At 41.4% G+C, this 22519-nt stretch overlaps 1 protein-coding gene across 2 annotated transcripts in view; it reads right to left on the bottom strand.

Moving 5' to 3' along the window:
• sdk1b (sidekick cell adhesion molecule 1b) overlaps positions 1–21364 on the bottom strand; it is a 218953-nt gene extending 197589 nt beyond the window's left edge. For both annotated transcript variants that reach the window (XM_018684437.2, XM_018684438.2), the window contains exon 1: positions 19513–21364. In XM_018684437.2, the coding sequence (XP_018539953.1) occupies positions 19513–19690 (178 nt within the window). In that variant the 5' untranslated portion in view covers positions 19691–21364. The remainder of the gene's footprint in view (positions 1–19512) is intronic.
• Positions 21365–22519: the final 1155 nt, after the last annotated feature.

Here is a 22519-nt window from a genome sequence, read left to right as displayed (position 1 = left end):
ACAACAATTAACCACAACATCAACATAAGGTCAAAGTTACATGGATCTAAGGATACACTGCACTTTGAAATATGAGATATATAGATAAGATATGCATTAGTAAATCTCTGGCAGTTTTAAGTAGAGGAGCAATTTTTAATCAAAGGCAGTTTCATTTATTAGATCCTCAGTCAGAGCTGATTTTGCAGCATTAGCAGTATTTGTGCTACAGTGCTAACAGCAAGGAAGTGTCACCTATCACAAGCTAGGCATGTGTCAAATCCCACTACGCACAGCTGCAGCATTTAGAAGGAAGAACTGCACCTCAAACATAAAATAGAGAATTCACTGAGCTTTTATGTTCAAACTGTAACAAAACAACACTCTACTGAAATGTACCACCTGGATGAGAAAATTGACTTTAAATACTCAATAATAACAACTACCACCTTTGTTCTATCAATATTATATGGAAAGGAACACTAAAATCCACTATTATTTGAAACTATGTTACACATATCCAAGGGTATTAAGGAAATAGTGACCTAATTCTTCAGGTTCTCATCTTTGACATTTAAATTCCAACCATGTAATACTTTTGTGATGTGTATTTGTGCCTGCGTGTTTGGATAAGAGTTGTTAAAACATTTCCACATTGGTTGTAGGCCAGCAGCAGAGTTAAAGAAGCTTTTTCTGTGCTTACAGGAATGTAATATCTGCCATCGCTCCTGCTGCTGTGGGTTTACATTTTTTTCCCCCGTTTTTACAGTTTACAGTTGACTTCTCGTTTTGTATTTGTGTGTATGTGTGTGTTTGTTCTGTCAATAGAGGATGAGGTAGACAGATGCAACCCATGCCTATACAAAAGTGCTGCACATCCACCCATGTGAACACACACTCCACTCCACTATTTTACACACTGAATAGTATTATATCTTCTAGGCCTTTATACACATACACACACACACACACACACACACACACACACACACACACACACACACACACACACACACACACACACACACACCAACACATAGCACCCTAATTATTGGACACACAAACACTCGTTTGACAGGCTTTGGCACTTTATTAATTTTGCTCATGAAGTGGCATTATGGCAACATTGTGTGACCAGTAAGATGTCGTTCTTGTGTCTTAGTGGAGCTTGCGATTACAACCCAGTATGCCAGGCTCCCAGGCTGCCTGTGATTGGCCAATTGAAGAAGAATGACTGTAACTAATGAATGACTGCGTGAAGAAGCCGGAGACTTATTCTGGTCTGATTAATGTGTTTTCCTCAATGCCAATTAAACACTGATTACACAAATTAACAACTCTGGGCCACCATAATCACTAAGTGCTCACACAGGCACTGATGGTGATGGAATGGGCTACAGACATACACACACAAACACACACACACACACACACACACACACACACACACACACACACACACACATACATGCGCACAAAGTCAACCGCACACAGCTGTAAGGCACCACACCCCATTTGTCCTTCTATCCTTGTCCAAAGCCCCAGTCAAATGCTGCCAGGGCTGGCAGTTGTTATAACCTAATGCTTTTAGCTGCATGTCGTCCAAGATAGAGTTACTGACCACATTCACCAAACACCATCTTCTCTGACTCACTCACTCTCTCACACACACGTACACACACAGATACACACAACAAAGAAATCCGTCACCCGGAGCCATGCAAGACTACTCATGGTGCACATACATCGAGCCTCAGACAGACAGCTGGTGCCAAGGGGTGCAGTTAGTGGATCTCCCCTCTGGGATGGGTTACCACCCCCTTCCCCTTGTATGGAGCCAGAGGGAGAGAGGGGCAACAAGAAGAGAGATTAAAGGGAAGAAAATGGGGACAGGAGAGAGGGGGAAGGAAGAGGGGGGTGGAGAGTGACAGACAGAGCAAGAGAAGGAGTGGGAGAAATGAAAAAGGAAAGTTTCTGCAGACTGAATGTAATGTGACACCACACGGGGGGGGGGGGGAGGGGGTGACAGCATGGAAAAGACACAGTCAGACCTAGAGAGGAGAGAGAGAGAGACCAAGAGAAAGAACGAGAGAGAGGGGGGAAATGAAAGGGGGATTTGCAAAACTCCTTGAAATTTGAAAATTGGAAACTCCAGTGTAGTGTAAACCTCATATGCACAGACACACTGAGCCTTTCTCTTCTGTCTGTGTGTTTTGGCAAAAGAGTGAAACATTAATGCTGTTACCATTGTGCAAACATGAGAAAAACCACCAACCAGTTAAACTTGTGTCTTGTTGTTCGGTCAGCACATGAACTAGCTTCTGGATTGTGCATGTTTTTCAGTTGTTTGCGTGTGTGTGTGTGTGTCTGCCTTTATAAGCGTGTGTATGTGCAACACTATGCAGTTCACTGTTTCAGCAGATTTGTGCTGCAGAAAATTGAAAAACTTAAGAATAGAACAATTTTTCTCTGTCCAAGTGGATCCATATACAGTTCTCTTAAACCCATATGAGCGTAGGCTGTGCTGAACACTTCAGTGTGTGTTTGCCTTTGTGTGTTTCCGTCTGTTTAACTTTGATAGCTGCTATACTCTGCTTTTGCTCACAGTTGGCTTTTCATAAATTATCTTAATTTTTGGGACACATTAGCTCAATATGTTTCTCATTGTGTTGGGGAGTCATTGCTGCAGGGAAATACGAGGACAGGAACAAATAAATTGACCTTGTGTTACATACAGTATTGTTCCAGCAGACACACACACAGACACACACACACACACAAACAAAACACACCTCTCCCTCCCTCTGTCTCCCTCGGTCTTTTCATTTGTAACAATATAGGTTTGCATCTAATGTCTGCTGTGCACCGAGTGCGAATGTGTGAAAGGGGAGGGAGGTCCAGCTGTGTCATTATACAAGCCTAATACATCCATGATACAAGCTAATTAGATTTAGACTAGCAATGAACAGGAAGACCGTGAGGTGAGAATAGACAGGAAAAAGGAAAACAGGCAGAGAGAGAGACAGAGAGAGAAAAAGATTGGAGGATTGAGATGGGAAGGTGCTGAGGACTGAGAAATTCTTTCAGCAGTGATTGTGTTGAGTGTGTTGAAAGCAGGTGGTTTAAAAGCCCATTCACATTCACAAATACACAGACACACCGCAATTATCCACACTCCTTATGTACACAAATGCTTAGATACACAAGGACACACACACACACACACACACACACACACAAAGATCCCACGCGCACACACTTTGATGAGCAGCTGACATCCTAATAAGCCACTATGTCACATAAAGTGACTCTGAAAGCACATAATCAAATAGATTTTGCCAAGAAGTATACTGAACAGTAAATTCCAGGCCCAAACACAAACACACACACACAAAGGCCATTCGAGGTGTGTTTGCCGGGCATGAGGAGTTGTTTAGAAATGATGGTTGCAGTAATCAGCATAATGTTTGCCTAGAGCCATGGACTGACATTTAGAACAGTGGATTATTGGAGCAAAACCCACACAGTGCCTTTCAAGGAACACTATCATATTATTACTGAGAACTATTACAGGTTACTGTTATAATACCAGTGTTACACTGGCCTCATGAGAATCTGTGGTTTCACTGTACAAGTCAGACCTTGTTTTGTCCATGCGTGATATATTTTCCGTAGATTGGCACAAATTGGCTCCCACAAACTGAGCAGGTGGGTGGTTGGCCATGAATGCAGGACAAAGAGCAGAGCTGAGCCCTGCACTGTTGGTGGCAGTAAACAGTCCTCATGGCTTCACTTAAAAAAATCATGTCAGGGATGTTGAGTACTGTGGGACAAGTTAGGTTGTCGTATTGAAAAACCACACAACATTTTCATTGACTTCTCTGCTGCTGAGGGCAAAAATGTAGCCTGGCAGTGAAACATATCAATCATGGGTTTATCCTGAGGAAAATGTCAATATCTACAGCCAATAATCTATGTTTTGTGTCTTTTCCCGAGAAAATTAATGAATGCTTTACCATGCAGCTGATGAAATCAGAGAGAGAGAGAATGAGTTTCACCTTTCTCCAAATCTCCTGTTATATAAAATTATTTTTTAATGTGTGGATGCGTAATGTATCTCTGATCTTTCATACCACAATCTCTAACTCAGTTTATATTGCTGGAATTGCAAAACATGTTTTTTTTTGACCTTGTACTGATGCCAGGTTATTTCCACAAACTAACTCACTCTGTTGTTACGACTTCGTCTTTCATAGGATAAACACATATCTGGCACACCGCAACATGCTATCATGTATTAACGATCAAGCTTTGTATTTATGTGCACTGACATCACCGCTCCTCCCTCACACTCTCACACTATGAGACGCCCAGTTGCCTGAGACAAACTTTGCCCTCAAGATCACCTTTATTTTTAGTTATGATCCACATTCTCCCTATCTCAAATACTTACCAGAATCCAATACGGGTGTACACTCTCATTGAGGATAATCATGGTCATGCTGTCTTAAGAATAATCAGACTCAAATCAATTAAACCATGATTCAGTACTAAGACCTTCAACACTACAAACTATCAAAACCAACTTATTGTAGGCCTATTGTACACTTTAAGGGAAAGTGAATGAGCTGACTAACAGTTCATCAGTTATTGTAGCAAAGCACCTCTTTTCAAAATGATTCTGCCATACAATAAAATCCCAACAATAACAGTAACAACATTCTGGTCTCCTTGGACTGAGTGCAAATGTGTAGGTGTCAACAAGTAATTTTTATACCATCATGATAATCAAAGAGAAAGAGCAGCCTTGATGCAGCATGACACAATGTGGAGATGTTAAAAGAGGGTGAATACAGTTTTTTATTTGTGAACAATGTAGGCCAATTACATCACCATTATTAGCAACAGGTAGTTAAATGGGTTAAAAGGAGAACCAAGGCCAAGGCAACTGTGAGTCACAAAGCAGACTATCCCGATTCTTATTGTACAGAAGCCCAAATATTCACATTGAACGACTCAAGGGCAGATGATGTACATTTTGAGTTGAATTTACATTTCAAAAGACAACGAAGTCCCATTTTTACCCTTTCTGGGTACATTAACACACTAACAAAAAAAAATATAATAGCAAATACAAAAAGAAGCCAAACAATCTGGCTGTTTTCATGATTGCATTTAAGAAACTCCTACTCACAGGTTCTAAGATTGTGATTCTATTTTCAGTTGATCATTTAATTATCTTCGCAATAAAATGTTAGAATTCTCATAACAACTTTTCAGTGTGCTAATGAAACTTCATTAACAACAAATGAATATGAAGTATTCTATTAAGAATTATTTAAAATGTAGAAAAGAAAGTAACTCCTGTTTCTGAGGCTATGAAGTCTTAGTATTATAACCTTCATTATAACGAAAATGACAGTTTAAGCTTTTAATAGTCTTCACTCTCAGATAAACATATAGGATTTAGCAGCATCCATACAGAACAAACAATATCAACCTGACTCCCTGCAAACTGCCACCAGAGAACAAAGTAATTCTCAGGGAAACTCATCTACTTAAAAAATGATCCTGTCATGTCATTTGGCTCATTTACAGTCTTTTGTGTCCAAAGTGATCCATTTGATACATTTCATGTCCTTTTTCATGAAAGAAGATAATTAAATGTAAAATTCATTAAAGATTGTTATTTTGCTGTCATGTCTAAGGAGCACAAGATGCATGGTGTAATCTAGAGAGGGCCTGCATGAAAAACGTAATTTTACTTATTTTACTTATCATTAGTAAACTGGCAAAACGCCTACTCCTGCATTATCAAACTACAGAGGCAAAGTACAGATGTTTTTCAAGAAACAAAATATTAGGGCTGGATCTAACATTTATTCTCATTATCAATTAATCTATTGATTGTTTTCTTGATTCATTGGTCATTGTTTAACTGTTTGACTATTAAGTTTTTCAATAAAATGATGGAAAATTGTGAAAAATGTGTTAGAATTTCAATTCTAACACAATTTCAATTAAATAAAAAACCCGATGCAATGGCTTCAGGTGTCTGGTTTTGCCCAAACCAACAGAACAAAACCAAAACATATCCAGTTTAAAATCATATCTGACAAAGAAAAGCATCAAATTTTCACATCTGAGAAGCTTGAAACAGGAAATATTTGGTATTTATGTTTTTAAAATGATTTACTAATCAAATAATCAGCTAACTTATCAACTTATCACTCCAGCACTAAAAAAATATACAGTCCAGACCAGTATTTGGCCAGTTATGCATTTTTTGTTCTTCAGGCTCTGAGCTTCAGCGCATTTAATTTTTTAGTAAAATAATGGATACTCATCTAGACTCTCCAAATGTTACTGGGCTGAATTAATCAAATACTTATAATAAATAGTCATTTCACAGAGCCTGTGACACACAGACAAAAATATTGTTCAATTAAAATTATTGAACAGTTGCTCCTTTTCCAGTGACTGTGTAAGGGAAAATGCTCTCTGGGCCAGCGTGCGTCACATGATGAACGTGGAAGCTGTAGTATGACAGTTTGGCCACTTACGTCACAGCCCAGCATCGTTCCTGGATGGGTTATGGTCATGAAGTGTGCATCTGCTTTTTAGGGATTGTGTTCATTTTGGTAAACCAATGACTTTGATCTCTCTCTGAAAGATTTTAGCTTTTCTTGAGTCTTATTATTTTCTTCTTCACTTGTATGGTCTCCTTTTGGAGAATGGCAACTCTCAACTCTGAATCAACTCTGAGCCACATGTGAGTTGTTTCATGCATGCACTATCTACTACTATATTGAAATGAAACACAGTTGCCCAAGAAACATTGAACAGCCAAGTGTCCAATTACTGTTGAAGCCTTGCAGTTTGAGCACTGTGTTAAAAGGGCTATATCTCCCATACAGTTCATTCAATATTGATGTAAACCTGCTCAAATTAAAGCTGAGACTTGGCACTTCAGTGTAAAATCCATTATTTTACTTCAACTTGAATGTGCTGAAGCTCAGAGCCTGAGTGAGAAAAAAAAATTGACTGTCTAAATACTTACAGCCTGGACTGTATACAGATTTAGTTAGTGCATCACTTATTAATTCTACTCTGTAATTTTTGTAAAATATATCTTTTTTCCATTGTTGCTTTTTATTGCAAACACATACACAAACATTTGGAGCTAAATGTCATGTCCAGAGGCATGATGTGATGACAGGTTGAAAACCCAAACAAAACACTGAGTGGCATTGTTGACTGCCATGTCAGTATTTTGCTGAGTCAAACACAACCACCACACTAAACACAGTTGAGCCACCACGTTGGAATAAAACTCAAGATAACTGAAGGTGTGAGGGTGTATATCTGTGTGTGTGTGTCCTGAAATCCTCACTTCTGTGTCTGCAAACTTCACAGCAGCTCAGCACAGGGTACTATTGAAGGGTCTGCATCAACAAGCAAACAGGATAATTAATTTCTCTCTTTCGCTCGAATGCTTTCATTTTATTTTCATTTGTTTGCCTTTCTCTCTTTCTGCTCCCTCATTCACAAGATAAAGTGGATCCTGTGAGAGATGACTTGTGATTCAATCCACACACACATTCATTTTACTACAGGATAACAAAATGTCTGTGAGAGTAGTGTGCGTGTGTGTGCACTTAATGAGATGAATGCGTGTGCACCGCCCCATCGCAATCACAGAGAGTGGAGGAGAGAAATAAGTGGTAGAAAGGAGAGAAAGATGTAACGCAGGCAGGGATGGAAGAATGATGGGTAACGATTGGAAAGAAAGATGAAGCGAGAGAGGGGAATAGAAGAAGGGTAAAGAAAATAGATAAAGTGAGTCTATTAGCCAACAAACTATTTTCTCTCTCTTTAGTCTTTCTCTTTGAGGAACTCACTTCATCTGTCTTGACTAAATATCTTAGACTTTGTTTTGATTACGTCTGTTCATTTCTGTGCCATCTTCTCTCATCCATCGATCTACTCCAGTGACCCCATAACTGACAACCTATTCTCTCTTTTCTCCTAGTTTGTCTTTGAATTACTTATTTTCTCTTTTTGATTACTTCTCTCCATACCAGTGTTTTTTCTCATCCATCTGTGCTCATTCATTTCCTCATCCATCAATCAACCCCACTTTTCTTCTCTGTTATTAAAGGAACAGTTCATTTTTGATCATAATCCATTCAGTCCCACGTCAGTCAAAACATTCATTTAATATTAGGAAGGATTTTGACTGATTACTTGTTTAAACATGGCATGCTAGTTATAATCAAAAACACTGATACAGTGCTTCTAACTAAAATTGGTGGCTCATAGGGTTTTCAGACTGTCAGCTAGATGGCAAGACTTTAAAACATTTTCAACCAACTACTTTCAAGTCACGTCACCAACACCTTTTATAACTTTATAGTGATATTTTAAACTAGATAAAAGATTTTTGTCATCAGATGTCTGGATCTTAAGTAACCAGAGAAACAAGCTGAGCTAACAGCCCATAGCCAGCCTGTTACTGACGCTTCTGTGTATAGCACCAGAAAAACTTTTTAACAGATTTTTAATGTGGAACAACTTCAGTGTGTTTACCAGTTTTAATTATGGTGTTGTTTGGAGAGGAGACCTCAGGAGATAATTCAGCTCCCAGTAATAACCTCTTGAACAATGAACACTGAAGGAATCTTAACCTATGATGAAACCTATGAGTTGTATGAGCTGTTTACTTTTCCCCCAAGTGGATATGCACTGCAACCCTGGGCTCATATACACTTTGCTTTTAAAAAGCAGTGCTTCACAAATTAAACGTGGGAAAGTGAGTTAAATGATATTTAAATCTATCAAGTTAGTACCACTTCTGTCTGTAAGATGCCCCTAGCTGATGAACAGACACATCAAAGACATTTCCCTGAGTGACTATGGATGAAAATGCAATGTACAGGCTACAAGGCCATGCATATATCCAGACAAAGAGCAAAAAGATATAAAGATATAGAAAAAAAGAATTGCCTTTAAAGGAAAACTACTGTGTATGAACATTTTATTTATAACACTATCCTGCTGACAAACTAAGCTGATCTGCTAAACTGATTTTAGCTATGATCCAGATCCCTTTTCAACGCATTGTTCATTAAAACCCTTTATACTCTGTTATGTCAGATACATGACTGATCAGAAGTGAGGGTTACGCAGAGCAGAACCAGAAAAACAGTGATATCTGTAAACTGCGAACTTGGGTGAAGAAAGCAGAACAGGCTGAGGCTGTGAAGGGAGAAAAGTAGCAGGTAGAAGTGGACAGCACAACCACCTGAATTTATACCCAGTAATATAATCCATAGCTGACTGAGAGACTGTCAAGATTTCCTCATTGTCTTGATAGAAAGTGATTGGTGGTTTGTTAGAATATGATTAATGATTATAAGAGCTGATGGTGTGCACAACTTCAGTGCTCTGCCAGCACTAACGCAATGATTCATTTTTGCAGAAAGCCTCTTATCCCTGCATGGAACTCCAGAAATGGAATTAACGCACTGGGGTGTACATGTAAAATTACGACTGCAGTACCAATGTTCAAAATACTTAAATCACACATTCAAATTGGGGTCTCACTGGGAGGGTGGTAATAAAATAAAAAGAATGTAGTTAAATTCCCAATCAGTGTCACCAACCAATATTCAATCTTTTTAAAAAATACGCTGTTTAGAAATATATATGAGCTACCAGTCCCTTACAGGAGGCTCCAATCCCAGTGCAGAGGCAGACAGGGAGACATAATCACATCACAGTGTATTTACAGGAAATGGAAAGAAAACTGATTTGGTGCTGTTTAAGTGTCTGCTTCAAGAGGGCATTATTTTGTGAATTTTATAGTCTACCCTCCTTTGAACTTATATCACTTTACCATTCCAAAAAAAGTTATTATGTTCTCCAAGCCATTTTAGATATCAAGCAGTGTAAAAGGCAGAGCCAAAAGCTGGACTCGCAGCAGGCCTGTCCATCAGTCTGGAAACTGAGCAGAATTAAGATATATTATACTACTGTAGACAGACACCAACATGCAAAACAGCAGGCTTTTGGCACTAATGCACCCTCATATACATGCAGTACAAACACAAGCCACCACTCTTTGATTCCAGCCATACACTTGCCCTACATACACTCACACAGACGCACACATATACACACTTCTGTGGTGCAAGCCAAGTCTCCACACTGCTGGCTGGCTCCTAACAGAGGTATGCCCACCTCTAGCTTGGATCAAAGGACTTAGCTAAAAACCTCTGGCCAGACACACACACACTCTCAAGACACACATACAGTATAGTGCTTCCTGCCTATTGCCAGATGAGATCAAAAAAGGTCTTTTTAGCTCTGAGCCTATAGAATAAATCACCATACGTAGACAAGTGTGCACAAAACACACACACATACAGGCGGACACACACACCACTCTCTCAAACACCTGTGCAGATCAAACGCATCAAGCTGAGAACACACACCTGCAGCAGGGTAAATCCTTTGCATTGAGCAAGTAAATAATGCTGCTCTAACACACACACACACACCACACACACACACACACACACACACACACACAATGATGTACTTCTACTCGACCCCACCTGACCTCAGTAATATTCCATGACTGGCAATTCACTATGCAAAGATCCCATTCAAATAGCTTGATGGCCGCACCACAATGAAAACACACACAAGCAAATAAAGAGCCTCAGCCAGGTGCATTTGGTACGTGGAGCACAGCAAAGGGGGGTGGCGGGGGGCACATCAAATTTTCCTCCACTGAAAAATCTACACTCCACACCCAGGCTCCAGTGAAGGCAGAGAAGAAAAGTGAGACACAGAGGAAGAAAAGAAGCAGAGGGAGATAAACAGAGGAAGAGTGCAGAGATAAAGAGAGACAGTCCCAGGTATGAGCCACTGGAAGGTTGCCAGTTCGAATCCCAGCACTGACTGAAACAAGCCAGACAAGAGAAAGAGAGTCACTCTCCTTCACCTCACTATAAGACTGCTCTTGAGCCTTCAACTAATCTAGTGCTGCCACTAAATGACTGGCAGGACAAGGCTGGGTTTTAAAAGGCATTTCCCAGGTGTTAGGAGAGAGAGTGTGCGTCTCTCTCTCTGATGTATCTCCAGCCACCTGCTATTTTATTTCCACCAGTTGTTCCTGTAAATAGAAATCTGTTCCTAGATTACCTTGTGTATGTCACAGGAACCTGAAGTCTGGGGTTTTTCTGCATCATAAATGTTACTACCTTCCATAAATCCAATTTTTAAATCATGTTAAACTGATTCAGTACCCCTATACTCAATATTCTCCTCATACAGTTTAACATATGGACTGTAATATGTGGGTAAAATGTTATATTTGCATAAACTGTCAAAATATTTATAAACAGAAGAGAATGTGACATGCTTATTAATATATTTCATGAATATACTTGTGATTATTACTATGTCTGTATCTATTCTATTTATATAATGTGTATGCAGTACATGCACTATCAGGAAACATTTAGGCACAGCATGCATGTCTCTAATATTACAGGTTGTCAGAGATATTACTTACAAAGATAAGTGCTTTCCTCATGTGTTGCCTCCAGTGTGTTCAATCTGCTGTAGAATAACAGCTTCCAATAAACTAATAATGTACACATTACTGATGAGAAGTGAATCTAGTCGGTTTCATTTAAGGGTTTTGGCAGCACGTGATGTTGATTCCCTTTCCAGACCAGGTCATGGGCCATGTATGACCAGATATTTCTTTGAAAATTATATATTGCTCACAATATCAGCTCCACCCCACTAGTTTATCCAGTGCAAAAGCGCTTCTTGATCACGGCAGCTTGGTTTTATCATTGTGTTAGTTTGTTCTTAACCTGATTTTCCTGTTTCAAACAGAAGGCCGTGGCAAGCAGTTTATGCAAAAAATAAAAACGTAATTTTCATATTACAGTCTAACATTCTAATAATAGCCCGCAGATGTTGTAATAGACTTTCACTGAGGTCTGTAATTGTCTATCTTGAATGAGAGTCAGTAGCACAGGAATAGTCAAATCACACTACTGATGAAGGATATGAAATGTAAAACTTATTATATTAATTTAATTAAAAGTTTATTTTCACACTGAAATTTTTTTTACCTTTCAGTCATCCATTGCTGTCACACTCTTTGTCAAATGAACCTGAACTTCAGAAAATCATGAAAATATAATAACTAAAATCTCAACAGCTATCTCACTACTAAGTGGACATGACCTCTGATAGGAAGGAAAAGAAGGTCTGGAGAAAAAGAAACATGGTGATAAATACTGTATATTACATGCTCATCTTTAATATATGAGAGTGGAACATACAGTACACAAACTGAAGTATATGAGGCAAAACAAGTTCACAAACATTTTTTTTTACACAAGAGACCCATGTAATTATTGCCATGATTAGAGATTAATCCTCATGCGGCTGACTGTGGTCCTTTTTAGAGGCATTTGGCTGTACACAACTTCACACTGTTTATTGCTACCACTGGGTTCAAAGTTCTTAATACCATTAAGCCCCATAAAATGTACTACATATGATGAAACTGTCACAGTGGCGTTTGGTTTCATTTATTAGTCCTTGTCTCATCTTCCTCTGGCTGCAGCTTATTTTAAAAAACACTGAAAATACTCAGAAAAGGACGATTCATCACATTTGGGTTATCACAACAAAAAAAAGAACAAAGCAGTGATGCAAGATAAAAATATTCTCACGAACAAGAATCCATTGTGTCAATGTGAGAGAGTTTTTTTGACATTTCTGAATATACATACTCTATACCCCTTTCACATTTGACAAGGTGTTTTTGTGATTGTGGTTTATTTTTCGTCTGGCACCTTTGGTTTCCCTGCTTTTCATGTCTTCTTTTTTTTTATCAGCTGCTGTAGGAAGAAAATATCCAAAGGTCTCAGGCATGAATAGTCAGCCAAAATTAAATTCCATAAAAAAGAACAACCAATTCAGAAAATGAATAAGTATTATATTGCTAGTCAGTGTTTTGGCTGCCTTTTTTTCATAACATTTGCACATTTGATTACTTTTCTGAGGATAGTATTTTATATATACACATGATAATAAGCACAAAAGCCAAGCCCTTGTAAAGCTTATAGTACTGAATCTTTGTGGACAGGTATAGTGTTGACTGAGGCTGTAGTATGTAGTAAGGACGTATTATAGGACTGTGTTAAACTGAAACATGTCTATTTCCATTTACATGCAGAACTCTCATAAAATACTAAATAGGCAGAGAAAAGATGCTAATTCTTTTGCATTTATGTGCTGACACCACTGACACTTACCAAAGAAAAAAGGAGAGGCTGAGCTTAAATTAAAATTCATTTTTTGTCAGTTTGTCAGATGTCTCTTTAGCTCACAAGTTTGTTAGTTCACCACCATGTGGTTTGAAACTTAAGTATTCTTCTTGCAGTTACTTTACTAGAAATTTATTTATTTTATAATTTTCTTCATTTCGAGTAAATGTGTTCTATTCCCATGAAGGAACAACACGTCATTGATACATTTAATTAATAACTCTAGTCTGTGGTATTCACGTAGGTTGCTAAGCAAGCACACTGTCACTCCTCAACGGTGGGTGAAAATATTTTTTCTTTCTTCAATTCCCCATAGCCATTCTGCTTTCACAATAGCCAGAGGTCTTATTAAATTAGTGTGTAACTGGCTTTAATTTGTACAGCAACCACTATAAAGTCTTGTTTTGACTCTTCATGACTCAGTTTTAATGAGAGCCTTATTTAGCACATTCAAACAATAAATTATTACTTCATTACTTTTGGGTGCAGCTATGGCCCTCAGGCAAACTGCATGAAACCTGGGTTTGGAGGTGACCATGTTGTTTAATTCAACATATCAAGATATATGAATGTATTTAACATTAAAGCCAAATGTGTCATATTCCACATTACAAAATAAAACACTGATTTTAGATTGAGATCCGAAGAAAAGTGCCCCTTCTTTACAATGACTGCACTGAATCAGTTCCTCTTTGCACTTCACCAAAGCTGCTCGTCAGAGCTGCCTGTCCTTCAGTCTGCAACACGATTATCAAAGATTAACGGTACAGCTCATGAGCTGAGAGTCTAAGAGGGGCAAATACAAGACTAAACCAAACAACAGGAGGCCACAACACACTGTCACCAGTCTAAGGGGAACCACTATAAGTCGACATCATGGATCTAAACTTCACCTACAGTTGTGAGGATGTGTGTGTGTGTGTGTGTGTGTGTGTGTGCGTGCGTGTGTGTGTGTGTGTGTGTGTGTGTGTGTGTGCGCACACGCATGCACTCTCTTTCTGTTTGTCTATCAATCCTGATATCTGTCTGTCAGTATTTTTGCTTTGTGATATCTTGCAGCTCAGTCAGTCAGCAGAGTTCATGTTTTGCAAGCGTTCTGCTTTATTCGGATGTCTCGCTGTAGAGCCATCTTGAAAAGTACAAGATAGGCTTTTGTGCTATACACCCCTTCCCACCCCACCCCCACCCCCTAACTCCTAACACACGTACACACAGCAGATCAATAGCAACCTCCTCCCCCCTATCTTACATAATAAACACCAAGGCCTAAACAGCAAAACAGCCTTCATTCCACCTGTGTGGCCTGCAGCAATGGATTCTCTAGTCCCTTATGGGGAGACACGGAGGGAAGAAAGAATCAGAAAACCAAAAAGAAGAGAAGAGGAGCAATACTGAGAGAACAAACACAAAAAAATGAAGAGCAAAAAGAAGCAAGGCAGAGAGGAAGGCAGAGGGAGACCAGAGTGTATCCCACTTGGCTCATATTTCAAAGCTCTGATGGATGTTTTTGAGGAAAACTTCTATAAAATGCATCTTTTCACAGAGATAGGAAACTATTCTGACTGGGCAGAAGCGCACAACTGTGAAGACACTTCACACGCACTCTGAGCTACTCGTAATTATATCGATGTCATATATTTGATGTGTAATATTTTGTGCCTTTGAAGTGACCACAGTAATAGTAATACTGCTGTACAAGGAAACATGATCCCAACTGACCTTTAAATGACCTCACCAGCCCAACTAATCACTCACCAAAAAGAGTCATATCACCTACTACAAGTTTGTGTTTGAACTAAAGAAGATGGGGTAGGTGCACCTGCTTCACTCTCCTCTGGACACACACACACCACTTCTCACAGACACACATACACACAGGTGATTATTTTCCATTAGGAGACTCTGGCTGCTTCTCTATAGCTGCCACTTCTTCTGCTGTGAGAAGAAAACACTTAGGACTGATAGAGGGTTAGCAACAGTCTGACACACACCACACACATACACACACATGCACTGACACAAATACACACCTGCCAGCAACACCTACTGTATGTAGTCTGCAGTCCTGTCAAGACTAAAAGCTCCTTCACATACCCGGTGCACACAGAGACAGGTAGACGAGCACAAACTCTGTCCCTCTCAAACATACAGCCAGGTACACACACAGAGCGCAGTGTGTCAGGTGGCTGTGTAAGTGTGGTGATTTGTTCCTCCTGACAGACAGGAAATAAGGGAGTCGACCAGGGACCTCACTTCCTCTTAGACCTGGCTAACCTGACATCTATCACACACTCCTACCCACACACACACACAAGGTCTTCTCGTCCATTGTTTCCTCTACCTTTCTCCAACACACATGCACACACACACACAATCCATCAGACTCCTAAGTCTCACCTGAGGCCTCCAGAATTTGAGTTACTCTGCTGTGAGATTAAACTGCTGAGTGCAAAGAAAGTATGTATAACTGTTTTGTAACTAGCACTAAATTTACAATTTAAAATACATCAGAAGCCTCACGTTGCAATGCCAAAGTAAAGGCCCAATGCTACAATACTTTGGGTGACAAACAGCCACTAATACAAATTGCTCCACAACTCGTCTAAAAATATTGTTTTTCCCAAGCTGCAAGCAAAGGTCGCCACAGAGAGAGTCAGACCATCAGTATAATGATAAAAAAAAAATGTGAATAAGATCCATGAGAGTGTCAAGTAGGTGGAAAAGTCATGGTAAGGTTGTGCAGCGTGGACGACGATAATCAGTTAGACGGGGCTTCTAATGTACCCTCTCCTCATTACAACATGGTTAAGCAAATTTCCACATCAGCTTTAACTGGTTGACATTGATGAGAGAGAAGGACTCCGTGCGTGTATTTGTGCGTGTGGGTGTGCACATGTGTAAGCTGCATGCTTGTCTGTTTGATTTGGATTTTTGACACCACGCTCAAAACTCTCCAAGCCCACAGCCCACCATCCAAATGTCAGATCGGTGGCCTCGGTTCATTTACCCATGCCCAGTGGTCCAATCAGCATCAAGCTCTGGCTTAGCAGAGCCAATGACATGTGTCATATCAAACCTAATCACACTGATAGATCCACTAAGTGGGACAGCATGGCGACACAAAACTTTGCTTGGCCTACTTGAACCGGAAGGCAACTTCCAAAGTCATGATAGGCAAACCAAACTTTAGTAAAAGCCCTGAAAATTGTGACCTGCAATTTATTTTTTCAGACTAGAGGAAAGTGCAGTGGTTTAACAGCTGGGATGCTCGAGCCACATTTTAATGCAATTACCTTGGGCAAGGGTAGCAATAATGAAGGCAGGCGGTATTTTTTCATTATACTTTGGCTACTTATAGACCATTATCATTATCCACATTAGCAACTGGGACAAAATCATTTTCCATTCTATGTATTACAGACCTAATGGTTCATATCTCTGTTGTTATGTGAACCTTCTCTGACTTTAGGCATTTTTATGTTTTAATGTAATTTAAAGTATTACATGGTCCCGTGCGATTTGGTTTTAGAAAAATGTTTGAAAATCACGTTGAAAATCAACATTCTGGACCCTGCCTGTTGGTGATGTAGCATAACATTTACATTTTGAAACACACTGAATGTGACCCATCCATGACTTCGCTCAGAATTTAAAGTCTAGAATGAGGCTCTGTCTATATCCATGCTGGAAATGTGAATCAGTCAAACAGCTGTGGAGCAGAACCCACTCAGTGACAGGAAGGCAGTTGGCAGTTTGGTCTGGGTGGGGGGTGAGGGTAAGTTATGAATAAAGAAGGGAGAGTGGAGAGGTGAGCAGATGAGAGTCGGAGGAAGGGGGGAGAGGAAGAAGAGGAGGAGGAGACAGTAAAATGCTGCCGTCACTTAAACTCTAAAATGAAAGATCGATGAGCTTATTTAAATGTGCTCCCAGAGACGAGAGTTGGCTCATATAAAGCCTCGCATTTATGAGGAGGGGTGTGGGCATCGATTGACTGAGAGAAGGAGGGAGAGAGATTGAAAGAGGGAGAGGGACAGAGGGGGGAGGAGGGGGAGGGGGAGGGCAAGGGAGAGAGAGACGGGGAGAGATCAAGAGGATCAACCTTGGCTCATGAATTTCATCCTTTTCCTCCTAAAATAAAACGTCCTAATAAATGCTGGGGATAGAGGGGTCGGAACCTGGAAAATCTACAGCCTTCGATTGGCCGCCTGGCACAGCGAATCAAATCAATAACCCCACCTCCTCCACCGCCGCCCCCTCCAGCAGCCTCATCCTGAATCTGCTTTACTAATTCCCAATTCACCCCCAGCACACACACGTGTACAAACACAGCCCCTGCCAGCCATCCCGAGGTATGGACGTTTCTCAGCAGGGCACCCCCCACCACCCCCACCACCGAGCTATCCCCCACCACCACCCCCTTCTCTGAGCCAAGACAGCTGGAAAGGGGCTGCTGGGTTTAAGGGTGGAGGGTGGTAACTTGGGTGCCGCTGTTGAGACCTTGACATTAGAGGGAGGACGGAAGGAGCTGACTCTGCAGCCACACCATCTCTCACCGTCTCCCACCTCCTCCTCAACAGCCAGGAGGGAGGGAGGGATGGAGGGAGGGAAGACGGTGAGTGTGATGACTGGGAAAAGAAGGGAGAGGAGAGCAACTTTTGACACACACAGAGGTGTTGTCATACCGTCATCATCGATTGAACTGCAGGCACAGCTTTCTGAGTGACAAGCACGGTGCGCCGCATTCCCTTTCGATCCCCCCCCCCACCACCACCACCACCACCACACACACACACACACATACCCCTCCACACACCCCCCAACTCCATTTTTTTCTTCTCACCCCCTATTCCCTGCCACTCCCCTCTCCCTCCTCTGCTCCTTCTCACACCACCTCCTTCTCCTCCTCACCACACTGCCTCCCTCCTCCTGACTTTCTCCCTCCTCCCCATGCTCCCTCCTTCACACTCACACAGACATTTTCCTGCACTTAAACAGCACACACATACACACATTCTCCATGCGTTCACAAATAGCTCGCTCCCACCTCAAACACATACACATGCATGCACAGACATTCCTAAGACCCCCTCCTCCACATGACCCCTTCTGCCCACCACACCATCTGTGACCCAGAGAAAACTGTGTGCCGACACCAGCCTGACCTTTTCCGTGCTTTTGTTTTGCCACTCTGACATGATCCCATGAGGTACATGCACACACAGACACACACACACACAGAAACACACAAATATCCACAGTTTCTCTCCATCTATCTCTCTATAGTCACACAAGAAAAAAGTACATAAATGAAAGTTACATGGCAACACACAATTTCCACAAACAGCTTTGGCCAGGAATCGATATCTCATCATATCTGTCTACTTTCATGTTGCTGTATTCAACAACTACTACACACAGTAACGTTCTGCAACCACAAGCCACACACACACACACACACACTAATCTGGACACCTGCCAGTGCAACAGGGTTAATACTAGACTCATAGGAGGCAACTTAATTCAATACACTGTGTGCATTTACATGTGTCTATGTGTTTGTGCATTTGTGTGCTTCTGTGCCACACTGAGAGCTGTAGTTAAGCAGGTCATTGACTAAGAGGGGGATTATCAATGCTTGGGAGCTGTAACACCCCCCATACACATCCTCAATACCTTAATCTTACAATCATCATCCTGCAATCTATGCATCATCATAGTAATAACAATAATTTGCACATGCACTGTAGTAGGTCCCCTCACCCCCTCCTTCTGTGTCTGCCACACACAAACAATCAACCTGACTTAATGTATAAAAAGCAATGTTGCTGGTCTAATAAAAACAGCAGCACCACCACCCCTCTATTCCCCTCCTGCAGGGACATAGACACATCCTAACTATTAGACAAACTGTTATGCTTGGTCTAATAAATCACACCCTTGTTTCCAGTTTAAGAGTCATCATCTCACTTTTCCCCTGTTCACCATGGTCCCAGTGACAAATGAGTCTGTCAGTGGGTTCTTTCAGACTATACACTTAACACAATACACACTTGTGCCGGTCAAACACCCACAGTATGACTGCTAAGTCTAAATAAATACATAAATGTAAATATTATTTAATTCACCATCTGACATTTGAACCCAGGACTCTCGGGAGTTCAGCTCTTACCTTGGCCGTGCAACATGTGGCAGCTGCTGCAGAGAAGAAGCAAGAGAAAGAGAGGCAGACACTGGCTCCCGCTCCGGGTCGTCCCGGTCGCCACCATCATCCTCATCTGCCGGCACCCTGATGCGGGTCCCTCCACACGCTCCGGGGAGCCATCGGGACAGCTGATTCCCGGTTTCATCGTGCGGGAAGAGGAGACCAACAGTGTCCGCTTGCGCTTTGCTGCTGTTGCTGCTGCAACTCTCTCTCCAAAGAACGGGAGTCAGCACCGTGGCAGCTCCGCCGCTTTCCCCGGGAAGCGAAGATCCGAGCTCCGGGAGTTCACCGCTGTCACTGGCGGCAAGGTCCCCCCCACCCCACCCCCGCTCCGGTGTCCAAAACTCGGCAGGCAGCGGGAGAATGAGGAAAAGGAGGCGGAGAAGGAGGAGAAGGGGGGTTCGCCTCACCAACAGAGAGACTTTCCCTCACTAGTCTAGCTAAACGGTGTAACGGCACGGTAAATCTCTATCTGCTGTGGCGGAGTCTGCTGTGTTTCTGCGCCCTGTGATACCTCATTTTCATTTGGATTGATCCGAGCACGGAATTAATACATCTGAGTGTGTTTTAGACTTATCGGCTTATTCTATGCTATCGACCTCAAATCCGCACTTGTTTTGATGTCTTCAACGGGGGATTTGTCCCGCGGATCATTTGACTGTTTGGACTGTGGTCGTATTAACAGAGATTCGACAAAACACGTAAATTATCCATCCGTGTTTTTCCCCCGTGTGTGTATGTGTGTGTACGCTCCAAAAAAATCAATTCAGTAATTGATTCTGTGAATACCCCCCTGGTTTCTGTCTGCAAACAAACTGGAAAGAGCTCTCCTCCCGAGTCTTTTCCAAGTGTGGTGATGGAGAAGCGAGGGCTGCAGTCTGTTATCTGAGTACAAGTTAGATATCCTAATTAACCGTTAACTCTAAAGTCGTCTTGGGTCGAAATCGTCCACCACTCTCCCCAGAAAGGGCGACTCTTTCCCTCGGATACCAGATAGGCTAACTTGCGGTAAACGCGCTGCGTCTCCAATTACACGGAAAAATGACACAACAGGTTAGCCCAAAAGACACATACACACGTTACGTTTTCTATTAAGTTTCTCAACAACAACCTAGAGTTTTTTACCTTTAGGTACAAGGGGTTACATTAAAGTAACTGTCGGTTTCAACTGAAAAACGGCCGTTACACGGAGACGGTAATGTTACTCTCACTGCGACACCGGAGCCTTTCGCTTTTTTAAATCCAAGAGTCTTCAACGGCTCTCCGCAGCAACAGTCCATCCGGGAGGAGGAAAAAAGCCGTTACTTGTCTTATCGTTGTCCGTTCGTACTCACACACGGGAGTTTTTGTCCCCAGTTGGCAACGTGTCTCCTCCGTGTCTCGGCACCCTGTTGAGGCTTGGGGAGCCAACTGAGGCGATGCGTATCCCTCCACTGAACACCTGCCACCCTGCTCTCCGCGACACAGGCTCGGGGGAGAGCGAGAGAGAGAGGGTTTTCTTTTTTTTTTTTAGACTGACTCGACTGCTGTTTGGAGACTTTTGTGAAAGCAAACAGTCAAAATATTTGAGCCTTGGATGTACTTTTTTCCACTCATATGACCACGACTGGCTCAGTTTCTCCGTTAATCTCTCCCCCTCGATCTATCCCAAACTCAAAAACTAAACTTCTATTCACTATCATCCCTTGTTGCTGATTTGGTCGAGCCGGGTGCTCCTGCTCTTCCTATTGGACAGTCCGAACCAGGGGGCGGGAAGCAACGCAAAGCACTGAGAGTGTAGTGCAGGGCGCCCCCAAACCCCCAGATCCCCCAGACAGAGAAGAAGTTATTACAAGTTTTTCTGCCAGAATAGATAACAAAATCAATCTTTTATAGTTTTCCAGGAGCTTCATATTGCTAGCTATTTTATTATGTATTACTCAAAGGAGAATTTGTGGTTATAGTGCAGCAAGGGAGAGTAATAGCATTTGCTTTTGCTGGCTTTTGTGTATGTGGTTTGTCTTGCCCTCATTCCTCATTGTTAAAAATCTTAATACGTTCTATTTGTTTTTAAGCCTGCATTATTGTATTTATATCCTTATTCTCTGCTGAGTGAATGCAGAAATTGTATTGTATGTGTGTACAGGTGAAACAGCCTAAGTTTGAGAGCCCCAGCCCTCCTTGTTACCCTTTTACTGTTATTCATCCTCTGTGGCAACCATGGCAGCATTTCCGGCCACTTGGAAGAAGCAAAAACTGAAATTGCAAACTCGGTGACCTTGCTTGTTCAGTTTTTTATTCTATATAATCATTTTTGCAGCTTTTATGTTCTACTAAAACAATGAAAATAGAGAAATTGTGTGTCAGTAGTCAGTGGTGGTAGGCTGGACTACAAAGACAAAGGTAAAGCCTGAGGACTTTTTTCCACTTTGCTTACTTCAAAGAAATTTGACTATACATTATTTGACGATGGAGGAACTCTCTGAAGTACTGCTGGTGGTCCAGCTACACACCCAGGCACTTGCTTCATTACAAAATAACTGCCTGGAGCTATATCTTAGTACTAGTGATAACCTAGTTTCTTCCATGGTGAGGGTCATTAAATGGCACATTAATATTAAAGCCTACAACACAGTGACCTTATCTTTTATTGCCTCAATAAATCCACAGAGACAGACTTTCCATCCCCTGAGTGGCCAAATAGTCTCCCCATGCTGTCTAGCTGTCCCCAACGCACTCTCCTCAAGCACCTTCACCTCAGCACATCCATTTATCTTTCCATCCAGGCTCATTTGGCAATTGGCTTCCAATGCTCTGTTTCCAGTAAAGTGGCCATGATGCTCCTTAAAGTTTCCATGAAAGTGTTCTGCTATTCAATCTGCAGCACCAAACCACAGAGACTGCTCTGGACTCCACATTAAATCACCAATATCCCCATGTTCTAGTTTAAAATTACTGTCAGTATCAGAATATATTATTATTTCTGTTTTCTGAA

Source organism: Lates calcarifer, linkage group LG5, assembly GCF_001640805.2.
Source record: "Lates calcarifer isolate ASB-BC8 linkage group LG5, TLL_Latcal_v3, whole genome shotgun sequence".
Taxonomy (NCBI): domain Eukaryota; kingdom Metazoa; phylum Chordata; class Actinopteri; family Centropomidae; genus Lates; species Lates calcarifer.
This window is presented reverse-complemented; position numbering and strand designations above follow the sequence as displayed.